The 12693-nt window shown below is 58.3% G+C and overlaps 1 protein-coding gene across 1 annotated transcript; it reads right to left on the bottom strand.

Moving 5' to 3' along the window:
* Positions 1–1573: 1573 nt before the first annotated feature.
* On the bottom strand, positions 1574–10422 carry ZMYND19 (zinc finger MYND-type containing 19). The gene is made up of 6 exons (XM_032633917.1): positions 10147–10422; positions 8732–8791; positions 7922–8028; positions 7180–7320; positions 2363–2543; positions 1574–2182 (listed from the first exon to the last, which is right to left on the bottom strand). The coding sequence occupies exons 1-6, from the start codon at positions 10195–10197 to the stop codon at positions 2039–2041; spliced, it is 684 nt and encodes a 227-aa protein (XP_032489808.1). The 5' UTR covers positions 10198–10422; the 3' UTR covers positions 1574–2038.
* Positions 10423–12693: the final 2271 nt, after the last annotated feature.

The following is a 12693-nucleotide window of genomic DNA, read 5'->3' as shown; positions in this document are numbered from 1 at the left end:
CATGAATGAATGCTGAACTTTCAGACGCTCTCAGACGTGTGGCTACAAAAATTAAGAGGTTCGGGGCCTTTAGAAGAGAAAAGAAAACAGGGGCTGGGTATCAAATAAAGAACAAGGGAAGCAAAGGGGAATAAAAACACTGTGTGGACCCTGGGGCAGCTTCACGAGGGCATCCACTCCCAGGGTTTGCTTGATATGAGCAAACCCTAGGCCCCCATGGCCACCACCCTCTTAGCTCCAGCCCAGAGTCTCTAACAAGTAGCACAAAACACAGCACCATCAGGAGGGGACAGCCACCAACTACAGCACCAGCTCCTGCAGCCACGTTGGACAGCGATCCCCAGGTCAAGGCTATTCCAGATGAGCCATGAGCCACGGCGGCAAGCACCTGGGATCAGGACCCAGCGTGGCATCCTGTGGGTCGGCCGACACTCTGGCACTTCCCTTTCAATGTAATTTTCCAAGGAATAGCTGATCACAAGACAGTCCTGGTCAGGAAACGTAAAAAGCCTGGAGGGCCGACCTGGCCACTCCCCAAAGGACACAGGCAAGACACACAGCCTGTAGCCCAGGGCCTCCTCATCCCAGGAGCCTGTTTTTAAAAGCAGACTGAGCACACTCAGGGCCCCATGCCTGGAAGACTACCCAAACCTCAACACGCTGGTCTACACTGGATTCCCCACCCCCATGGGCCTGGCCAGAGCTGGCCTCTGAATTGGGAGTTATCCTGGCCCTGGGAACGTCCCGAGGGCTCGGGCCAGCTGTGGTCGGTAGGACAGTCTCTCAGGATCACATAGCCTCTTCTCTGACAGCTTTCTGAGCCCCGACTGGTGGTCAACCTGGGGTCTGGGGGAACCCAGAACAAAAAACCCCAACCTGGAAGAGGCACCACAGCTGACCTGCACGGTAGCAAGGTCTTCTCAGCAAAAACCCGTGTGGGCACGTGGAGTCCCTTCACCTGCAGAAAACCCCTCCCTCGGGGTTGGAACTGAGCCTTCCCTCATGCTCCCCGCATATTGCTATCACCCATTTCCCCAGTCCTGTTCTCCAGGACGCACTGCCCAGGAGGCCTCCAAGTTCTGCAAAAGAAGCTACTTTTAAGCTCAGCTCAGTTCACAGACCAAAGGCCACAAAGGGGCTAGCCCCAGCCAGGGAAGCAGAGCACACACAGGGCGTCCTGGGAGATTGCAGAAACGCTGCAGAAAGGAGGGCGTGGCAGGAGCCTGCAGGACCAACGTGGGGCCAGGGATGACCCAAGACGGGTGTCAGCCTTCACTCTCCCTGGAGACCAGCAAGTTCCCAGCCACACCACCCAGCTTATGGCCCCCAGGTGTCTTGGCCAGGTGCACCAGACGCTGCCCAGCCCTGAGATCTGCGGCTCCCAGAAGGAGCACAGGAAAGCAGTTCTCACCCCTCTGGCTGCTCCAAGTCGCAGGCGGACCTCAGCAGTCCTGCTGGGAGAAGCCCCACCCCCCTGCCCCGCCCCGAGCTCCCAGGCGCCCACTGTATGAGTTCAAAGGGGTTGAGAACAGGGGCCAAGCAACTAACAACCCTCAGCAGCTCCTGCCGCAGGACAGGGACACGTCTGGGTCTCCCTCCCGCTCCCACGCAGCCTGGGGGTGGGGACGGCAGCCCTCGCACCCGCACCCACACCACGGATGCCGGCCGAGGCGGAGAGCAGACAGCAGCCAGGACTCCGGGCGGTCCCACCCTTTACTTTGCCCCAACCCGGGCGGACCGCCCTCCTCGGCTCAGCCGCCCGGAAAGTGAGTGTTACAGCAAATGACCCTATTTGTACTTTCTAACCCTCCCGCTGCCTCCCCCCCAAAAAAACTGTACATGAGTTTACAAACATATTAACATATAAATAATGAGAAGCGTCCCGGGGGGCCTCCCAGCTGTCTCTGCTCCGCGGGGTGCGGTGGGGGGGGGGCCTCCGGTGGCGGAGCCGGTGCAGGAACAGCCCCTCTGGTGGCCCCGGTCCAGCTGCCCGCAGAGCCCGCAGCCCGGGGAGATCAGAAGCCACTTGACCACCCGGTCATCGCTCCGGCTCAAGCTCGTGCTGGAAGGGGCGCCTCTTCTCCCGACAGTGCTTCTTGTGGGCCGGCCAGTCCTTCTGCTGGCACTGGGAGCCGCAGTAGCGCGCCACCTGGCAGCGCCCGCAGATGTTGAACTCCCGGAGCTGAAAGGACACAGAAGAGCAGCGCTCCGGTCACACGGCAGACCTGCGAGGACCTGGCCGCCCGTGCGCCGAGGCCGAAGGGTCTGGGCCCCGGTCAGGCAGTGACAAAGGAACGGCCACCGCAGGGGAGAAGCCGCGAGAGGGCAGTCCTAGGGGAGGCCCGGCTCCCCCACCGCGCACCTGCTTCTCCATCATGGTGCAGGGCGGGTAATGGCACTCGTAGTAGGTGCAGGACGTCTCCTCCTCCTCCACCACGTCCCCATTGGCGTTGTAGTACCGGGTCACGTTCAGGACGGGGAACTGCTCCTCTATGGGGTCCGTGGGCAGCTGCTGAATCGCCAGCCAGTATAAGCTTTGCTCCCTTAAAGAGAGAAGCAGGCGCTTCAGGATGCCTTGGCCAGGAAGGGTCAAGGTATGGAGGTGACAATGAGTGACCCCAGGGTGGACCAGCTGCTTCCTCTTCTCAGGCTGCCCCGCCCCCAGCTTTGCAGCTTGACTCTCCTTTGGCCCACCCCACTGCCTGGGCTCACCTCTCTGGAACATCCAGTATGTAGCCTGTTTCATCTTCCCACTAAAAGGCACAGGGCAGGGCTTTGTCTGCCTTGCTCGTCAATCTCCCCAACGCCTGGGACGGCTGCACACAAGACAGGCACGGAGATCACGTGCTCGCGGCCCCGAGGGCGCCCACATCTGCCTCTGGTTGGCCTGCCTGCCCGATTGCTGTGAGCTGCTCTACACCCCCCGAACACTTCTCTTGCTGGACAGGGCCAGAAGCTTGTAAGTGCCCGCAACTGCCCCACAAGAGGCACGGGCGGTGGGGTGAGCACAAGGCAATGAGCGGCCCGCCCTGGGGCTGGCCTCCAAAGGAGGCACCTCCCGCACTTCGAGAGCAAACGGATGGGTGGACCATCCCCTTCAACCCACCCACCCTCTCTGGAGACCGGGCCGGGAGGGACTTGGATAAAAAAGGGAAGGGTCTGGCACAGCACTGTAAATCAACTATACTTCCAAAAAAAAAAAGAAAAAAGGAAGGGTCACCCTCTTCTAATGTGACAGACAAAAATTAATTCAAAATGGATCAAGGGGCTTCCCTGGTGGCGCAGTGGTTGAGAGTCCGCCTGCCAATGCAGGGGACACGGGTTCGTGCCCCGGTCCGGGAAGATCCCACATGCCGCGGAGCGGCTGGGCCCGTGAGCCATGGCTGCTGAGCCTGCGCGTCCGGAGCCTGTGCTCCGCAACGGGAGAGGCCACAACAGTGAGAGGCCCGCGTACCGCAAAAAAAAAAAAAAAAAAAAAAAAAATGGATCAAGGACCTAAATGTAAGACCCCAAACAATAAAACTCTCAGAGAAAACAGGACAAAAGCTTCACAACATCGGATTTGGCAATAATCCTGGATATGACACCAAAGGCACAGTGACAAGAGAAAAAATAGGCAAATTGGACTCCATGAAAAGTCAATTATTTTGTGCATCAAAAGAGACAATCAGGGACTTTCCTGATGGTGCAGTGGTTAAGAATCCGCCTGCCAGTGCAGGGGACACAGGTTCGAGTCCTGGTCCGGGAAGATCCCACGTGCCGCGGAGCAACTAAGCCTGTGCACCACAACTACCGAGCCTGCGCTCTAGAGCCCGAGAGCCACAACTACGGAGCCCACATGCTGCAACTACTGAAGCTCACACACCTACAGCCCGTGCTCTGCAACAAGAGAAGCCACCCCAGTGAGAAGCCCGCACACAGCAATAAAGAGTAGCCCCTGCTCACCGCAACTAGAGAAAGCCTGCGCACAGCAATGAAGACCCAATGCAGCCTAAATAAATAAATAAATAAATAAAAACTTTTAAAAAAAGAGACAATCAACAGACAATCAATAGAATGAAAAGGCAACCTATAGAATGGGAGAAAATATTTGCAAACCATATATCTGATAAGGGGATTTGTACCCAGAATATATAAAGAACTCTACAAGTCAACCAAAAAAACAAATGACCCAATTTCAAAAAGGGTAAAGCATCTGAATAGATATTTCTCCAAAGAAGACATACAAATGGCCAAAAAGCACATGAAAAGATGCTTAATTTAACATCACTGATCATCAGGAAAATGCAACTCAAAACCGCAATGAGACCACCTCACACTCCTGGATGGCTACTATCAAACAAACAGAAAACAAGTGTTGGTGAAGGTACGGAGACACCGGGGCCTCGGTGCGCTGCTGGGGGGAAGGTAAAATGGCGCAGATGCTGTGGACAACAGCGTGGGGCTTCCTCAAGAAGTAGATGGAATTATCCTATGATCCTGCAATTCCACTTCTGGGTGCACACTCTGAAGAATCAAAAGCAGGGACTCGAAGAGCTCTTTGTACAACTGTGTTCACAGCAGCATCGTTCACGACAGACAAGGGGTAGAGGCAACCCAAGTGCCCACTGATGGCTGATGGATAAACCAAATGTGCCACACACACACACACACACACACACTCAATGGAGTATTACTGAACCTTAAAAACGAAGGAAATTCTGACACATGCTATGACATGGATGAGCCTCAAAGACATAAATGAGGCGAAGTGAAATAAGGCAGACAAAAAGACAAATGCCATATTAATCCACTCAGATAAGGTCCAAGGACTTGTCAATTCACAGAACAGTAGGCACCAGGGGCTGGCAGAGGAGATGGGTGGGGAATTAGTGATTAATGGGGACACAGCTTCGGTTTGGGAAGATGAGACAGTTCTAGAGACAATGGTAGTGATGACACACGACAATTTGAATTTGCTTAATGCTACGGAACCATGCACTTAAAAGTGGTTAAGACAGTAAATGTTATCTGTATTTTGCCACAATAAAAAGATTTTTTTAAAGAAGAAAAGGGTGAAAGTCAGGATGTGGGAGAAAACTGGCTACTTTCTGAGCCCTTCAATGAAGTCCTGGAAGACAGAGGTGAGTTTCAGTCCCAGCCGGCTTTTGAGGGCAGAAAGGGAGGAAAATGCACCTTTGCAAAGAGCACCTTCCACCCGGCTGGGCCGCCCTTGTGGCCCCACTGAAGTGACGCCAGGAAAGCAGAGCAGAAGGTAGGTGCCTGGCAGGAGCTGTGCTGCCAAACCGCCCGCCTCACATATGGGGTGATTCCTACAAAGAGCCGCCATGCGGAGGCCACTGAGTGAGATGGAAGGATACGTGACGCCGGGCCAGCGGGGAGTTCAGGCCACCCTTGGGCTGGCTCTGCCCGGACAGGTGGAGGACTGCTGACGGGCCGACCCCAGGCTGGCAAACTAAGGCCAACCCCAACCCCTCTGCCCCTGGGCCGACCAGCAGGGAGAGGCCCCTGGGGTGGTCCTGGGCCTCCTGGGAGTGTTCTCAAGGAGAATGGGGCAGCTGGGCCATGGCCTGGGGGAGACCACCGGTGGGGCAGCCCTGAGTGTAACAGACCCTTTTCCAAACAGGTCTTCTTAACCGTGGTCACCTCATCTCACAACAATACGTGGTGCTCAGATGGACAAATGCTGAGATCCCAGAAAGACAGACCCATCGCTGGGTGACACGGTGGGCAGTGTCCCTCCAGTGTCTGCAATGGGCAGCAGCAGACCTGCATGGAGCCAGGGAGGGTGAGCCCCAGGCCTGCCCTGAACCCATGTGAGTGCTGGACAACTTGGGGGAAATCCACAGAGGCTGGTGTTCCGATCAGCCGCCCTTACACACAAGCTTCCTTCTGTTGATGAAAGAACCCTCCTGCCCCCAGCACGGAGACAGAAGTGACTCAAAACAAGCTGACTTCCCCACGCCACCAGACACGGCTGAGGAAAGCGGGTGTGCAGCCCTGGCAGCCGCTCCTGAGACCTGGAGGTGGCTTTGTGGCTTTCCGCATCTCAGCAGGGGAGCCATTAAGGGTCCTATCTTTGCTTCAGCGAAATTGGGCTTAGTTTCTGTCACTTGCAACCAGAAGTCTAGACTCACGTAACCTCCAGGAAGATGAAAATCCTAACCCAGCTACCACAAGAGGATCAGCCTCCCTCAGGAGGGGGTCTTAGGATCAGCCTCTAACAACAGAGCAGAGACCCCCAACGCCTGGAGACCCACCCCCTCCCCTCATACAGAGTTATGGATACCCCTCCAGAGCTATAGCAGCATCAGATTGGATGTGGCCTTCTTACACCTGGGGACCATCCCCCACCAGCAAGCCCAGCTGGCCGGGCAATCCCGCCATTTCCTACCTCCAGTGCATGGGGCTCTGCCAAGACCCCAGTGGTGACCACTGCAAAGATGCCACCCAGTCTCCATCCTAAGAAACACTGACACCCCCGCACCGACCTCACCGACTTCTGCCTGTAGGGGAAGTCAGTACCAGCACCGCCAAAGTCAGGAAAAGCTGCCCAGGGGCCCGAGGAGACGCACAGAAGCCCTAGGGAGCCCCTAAATGATGCACAGGTGGCCAGGGACACCCTGGCTCATTTTGGCTCCCATCCTGCTGGTCCCCCAGCTCTTCCTAAGGGCTCCATGAAGTCACAAGGGGCTTGTTCCTGGGGCCACGGGAACTGCCCTCGGAGCATCCCCTCCGCCCAAATCCTCAGGACCAAGGAAAGGTGGAGGCCGAGTCGCCAACCCCCGAGCCACACTGTCCTGCTTCCTTTAAACCACTGACCAGACAAACTGCTTACAAAAGAGCATGACAGCAAGACCCATCTACCTGTGTGCACAGGGGCACCCCTGAGATGGAGACGGCTCCTACATCTCCAGGGCGTCCTGCCCGCCTACAGGGGACCGGCCCACACAACCCCTCTCCCCGCAAGAGACAATTCAGAAAGATAAGCCTCCAAACGGTCTCCTCCCCCCGTGAAAAAAAAGGGGACCCCCGCACCCTGAGAGAAAACGGCCAAGGTCACCAAATCCACAGAAGCCTCAGAGCACAGAGTAGACGCGGGCCCCTCTTGGCAGTGAGCTTGGAGGGGCCGCCCTCAGGGGCATCTCGGCCACATCACCAGGCCCCAAGAAGACCCACCTCTGCTTGCTGGAGGTCTCCTCGGCTCTGGGCCGCCAGCCCCATGGCACTAGCTGCAGGTTGTCCAGGCGATTGTCCACAGTGACAGCGTTGAGATGCACCACCTGAAACCCAGGGGCGATGCCCCCCCTGTGCCGCTCCCTAGGAAACAGACAATGCTCCAGATGGGCTCCCAACCCTCCTGAACACCTCAGCCGTGTGCCCTGAACTGGTCCCTCGTCACACCGACGGGACCCATCAGGAGCAAGGCTGCAGAGAGGAACCCAAGTATGTCAGTCTGTGGCCCAAACAGGACAGGCCACGTGGACAGCCCAGCCCCTGGATTTAAGAGCTAGGCTGCAGGGAGCCAAGGAGGGAACCCGAAACCATCTCACACACAGCCTGGAGGACACCCCACTTGTGTGGTCCCAAGCACTTCGGAACCTCGCTGTTCACACAGAGGAGAGGAAGGCCCTTCCCCAACCCAGAGGAGGGGCCAGACCCCACCAACCCCCAGAGGAGGCTGTGTCCCAAACACACCGAGCAGAAAGGGCGCTCAGCCTGCAGACTCTCTGGCTGCCCTGCCAGTGCCACAGGTCGCAAAGCAGCCACCCCTCCGGGATAGTGACAATGACACAGAATTAACTGGGAGACCTGGGGAAGGCACCATGTGTCAACAAGGGGTCTGCTGGCTCCACGAGCCCCGTGCACCTCAAGGCTTGCGCAAACCCGACAGGGCAAACAAGCAGCTTGGAACACCCACCACAGCAGCTCATGAAGGAGCCTTCCCGACCCCCTTCCTCGGTTCTTGTCAAAGGCGTATGCAAATATCTTAGCACCATTTCCATCTGCGTCTACTTCCATCCGGGCCTGAGAGAAAACAAGAAAAAGCTCTGTTAAAAAGCCTCTGATTATCAACAACATTCCAAATTAAAAAACAAGCCAGAGGGACAATCCCAGGCCTATTCCTGGGACCCTGGGGGTCTCTGGAGTCTCCCAGACACGTGGCACCAAGAAGCACCCTCCTCTAGTGGAGGCAAGACACAGTCACTAACCACTGTTTGCAAAACATTGTGGACACAGAGAAATAAATCTTCCTACCCTTAAAAAAAAAAAAAAAAAGCCCCACCCAGTAAAAAGAAGATAAACCCTAGACCAAGTAAGTGTAAAAGGGTGACATCGGAGGTAAGAGTGGGTCCACAGACTCGTGGAAGGAGGAGTGCGCGGGTGAGGACTAGAGGCCAAACAGCTTCATCAGGTAGGAACAGCAGAGGGCGAGAGAAGGGGGGGCAGCCCTGGAGAGTCTCCCAGGGCACAGAAGCTTGTCCAACTGAACTCAATCACAAACATGACACAATTTGTCTCCTTTTCAGGAAGAGCTTGCAACCAGGCGGAAGTGGGGGAAGACCAGCATCGCAGAGGCGGTAGGGGGCTCCACGGGGCAGTGACAGACAGACAGCTTGAGATGCTCACGTACCAGGTCTTGCCCTCACATCACAGGGAAGAAAACCCACCCCTTGTGACCCTCCTGGGCATGACTAAGGGCATGCTGGCAAAGGAACGGCGTCCTTACCTCGAAGGAGTAGCCCTCCACCAGCGGGATGTCCTGCTCATCTATCAGTGTGTACTTGGTCTGGAAATTAACGTTTCAAGACGTTACATTTGGAATCAGTACGAGGTACCGACAATGAGCAGGAGCCGCCCCTTGAGACTAAGCGAGCTCAGCAGGCGAGGGGCCGTCTACTCTGAAAGCAGGTGGAGGTGCCAAAGCTTGGTCCTTCCCCACTCCTGACTGCGCAGAGTCGCGGCATCAGGCTTCACTTCCCATCTGCTCACGAAGAACCAAAAGAAGTGCCACAGGACTGGACAAGTACTAAGCTGTGCATTTTAACGTGCTGATAAACCTAGTCCAAGAGTATGACGTCACTGGAGTAGAGGGAGGGGGCCGGGATTGAGGCAGAATATGCAGAAGGTTTCAGTTAACATTTATTTTATTTATTAAGCCAGGCGGTCCTCACACAGGTGCTCACTGAATCGTCCTTCCTACCTCTGTCTGTCTAAAATGTTCCAAATAAAAGTTTTAAGGGATGACATTAGTGCAATCAGTCACTGAGTTAGAAGGGACCTCAGAGCTGATGGGGAGCCCACCCTTCCCTAGTTAGAAAGTCACGTCCCCTTGCAGGAAGGGCAGGAAACGGTCCCCAAAACGGACCAGTGTCATTCTCGCTTGGAAAGCTTTTTTCTAGCATCTGAATCGGTTTTACCTTCATCTGACTGCCTCTGCTCCTCTCTCCCACCAGAAGCTTCCGCCGCTGGTGATGGGAACAGGGTTCCCATCCAGGGTAAGGTCCGTGGCTGGTGCAGCTGCACGGCCGGCCGGCTCCTGGAAACAGCCAAGCCTCAATGCCCACAGGTGCCAGGAAGCCCCAGCCTCGAACACGCGGAGGGCGGGGCCAGGTAAGGGAGAGAAGCAGAGGGAGGCCCTGCTCTGGCGAGGCCCACTGAGGCTCAGCCAGACGGGGCCGCCGCTGGCAGCACGTACCCTGCCCGAAGCTCACTACGGACCGGCAGGCACAGGCGGCGCGCACACGCAGGTCTCGGCGAGGAGCGAGCGCGCCGCCTCGGAAGGGCCTGCGCTCCCCGCGGCCGCAGGCGCAGCCACAGCCCCCTGCTCCCCCGGCCACGGCGCACGGCCGGAGTCCCGGGCCACAACCGGAGGAGGGCTGCCCCGGGAGCCAGGCCGCCGGCCCGCCGCCCGCAAACCGCCCGGCCCTTGCCCGTGCCCCGGCCCGGGTCGGGCTCCCGATTCAGCCCCCGTCCCCCAGCCTCGCACCCCCGACTCCGACTCCCAGACCCCGCCCGCCACCCCCAGCTCCGGTCCGGCCCCCTGCCTCGCACCCCGGCCCCCTACTCCCAGAGCCGGCCCAGCCCCCGGCCCAGCGCCCCAGTCCCCCGGCCCGACCTTAGCCCCAGCCCCGCGTCGCTCACCTTCCCGGCCACCCGGCCGAGCCGCACGATGCCCAATTTGAAGTCGGTCATGGCCGGGCCTGCGCTCGGCCGGCGGCGCCTCTCCCTCAGGAGGGGCCGGGGCCGGGGCGGGGCCACGGCGAGCCGGGCGGGCCAGTCGGATGAGTCGGGGTCAGGATCGGGGCCGGGCGGGCGGGCGGGCGGGACGAGGCTGGGCCGGGGTCGGGCCGCCGCCTCCTGGCACCCGCCGGACCTGCCACGCGCCGCCGCAGCCGCCGCCGCGCGCTCCTCAGCGAGCGGGGCCAGGGGCGGAGTTCGACGCGGACACACCCCCGCGCGCCGCCGCCCGGCCAATGGTGGGGCGCGCAGTGCGCCGGCCGGCGCGCGCCGCCACGGCGCAGCCAATGGCAGGAGGGCGAGTGCGCCGGCGCGCTGAGGAGCTGGGCCAGCGCGGGGGAGGGGCGCGATCGGGGGCGGTGCCTGCGCGGCCGCCCGGCGCGACGTCAGTTTCGCGGGAAGCTTTGTGCGGGAGGCCAACCTACAGGCTCCCGGCCCCGACCCTCTACCCCGACACCGACCCGGCCTCCGCCCTCGCCCCCGCGACCCCGACCCGGCCCCCGCCCCTCGAGGAGGGCGGCCTGGCTCCGCGCCCCGGGCCTTCCGGGCTCTGCAGGTCGGGGTCCCTGCGGGACTGGCTGCGGCTGCCGGTAAACCGTCCCCCGTCCTCGGACAGCGGGCAGGAGGCCGGAGTGGGGACAGGGACCCGGAGCCCAGGGGCCACCGTGGCGTAGGGGCTGGGTCCAGTGCCGACAGGCCCGCCCTCCTCCTCCCTGGCCGCCTCCACAGAGGGGCCCGGATCAGGACCCTGTAGCCCAGGGGTCCCCAAACCCCAGTCTGTGGACCGGTACCAGTCCGCGGCCTGGGTGCACAGCAGGAGGTGAGCAGTGGGCGAGAGAGCGAAGCTTCATCTGCCGCTCCCTGTCGCTCGCATTACCGCCTGAACACGCCCCCCCCATCCGCCCCCGCCCCCGCCCTCGGTCTGTGGAAAAACTGTCTTCCACGAAACTGGTCCCTGGTGCCAAAAAGGTTGGAGACCGCCGCTATAGCCCATCCTCGGGCTACACCAACCTTCCCTGGGCTTCGAGCCGGGGCGCTGAACAGCCTGGGCCAGGTCCTTCCTGAACAGGAGCTCCAAGGGCTGAGGACTTTGGCGGGGCTTTACCTGTCTCCTGACAACCACTCCAGCGGGCTCTCAGCCCCAGCGCCCGATGAAACCACTCCACACCGGTGCACCCAACAAATTGAAAACCCCTGTTCTAGCGAGGGAGGCAGAGAAGGCCCGTGACGTGTGAGTTATATGCCATGTTAAAAAGTGATCAGTGCTGTGGGGAAACAAGTAGATCAGCATCAGGGAGTTGGGGATCCAGGAAAGGTAGTGGGCGGGGTAGGCCTCATTGCCAAGTAATTTGAACAAACTGGGAGGAGGAGGAGGAGTGAGCCATGTGGGTTCTAGGGGAAGAGCATCTCCAGCAGAGAGAAGAGCCAGTGCCAAGGCCATAAATTGGGAACACGTTCGGTGTGTCTGAAAAGTGGAGGTGGCCACCGTGAGCAAAGGAGTGCATGAGAGCAACAGGGGACAAGGCCAGAGAGGTGGAGGACGGGAAGGGGGTCATGTAGGCTCTCGTGAGGACTTTGACTTTCACACTCAGAAAAGTGAGCCACTGGAGGATTGGAGCAGAGGAATAGCTGTTCAGTGCATCACACTGTCTGATGGAGACAGTGCCAGAAAGAGTGGAAGCAGGCAGTCTGTTTAGGAAGCCAATGCAAGCACCCACCCAAGAAACGATGATGTTGGGACACCTGTGGTGGCAGTGTTCTGTAGCAGTCAGGATAGCCCTGGTTATGCTGCAGTAACAAACATTCCTCAATTCTCAGAAGCTTAGCAAAATAAAAATGTATTTCTCCCTCAGGCTGCACGTTAAGGTTATAAGGCAGTTGAATATGTGAATATGGCGTTCAGGGAGGGGTCCAGCCTGGGGTACAGATTTGGCATTCATTAGCATACTTGTATTTAAAGCCATACAGCTGGATGAGCTCACCGTGGGAGGAAATGCAAATAGAGAAACAGAGAGGGAGAAGATTGAGCCCTGGGTACTCTCATACTAAGAGAGTATTTGAGAAGAGAAGGAGCTGGTAAAGAGCATGAGGATGTCAGGTATGAGGGAAACCAGGAGAGGGCAGTGGGCCAGGAGCCAAGTGAAGACAGTGCTAGGGTGAGCGGGAGGGATCAGCCTTCTCTGATGCTGCTGAGAGGTCCTGGTCAGTGGGCACTGGGAATTAGTCAATAGAGCATGCAGCACGAGGGCACTGGTCACCTTGACAAGTAAGTGATGGAGGAATAAGCCCAACTGAACGGGCTAAGGGGGAGTGGAAGGAGAGGCTTGGAAACCTTGAGACTGACAACTCTTCTGGGGTGTTCTGGCTGAAAAGGAGCAGAGAAGCGACCGAAGCGAGAAAGAAAAGGCAAGTCCAGAGAGAGTGTTGGTTTTATAGTGGGAAAGGAAGCAG

Source organism: Phocoena sinus, chromosome 6, assembly GCF_008692025.1.
Source record: "Phocoena sinus isolate mPhoSin1 chromosome 6, mPhoSin1.pri, whole genome shotgun sequence".
Taxonomy (NCBI): Eukaryota; Metazoa; Chordata; class Mammalia; order Artiodactyla; family Phocoenidae; genus Phocoena; species Phocoena sinus.
Note: the sequence above shows the minus strand (reverse complement) of the source record. Positions and strands in the feature narration are given on the sequence as shown.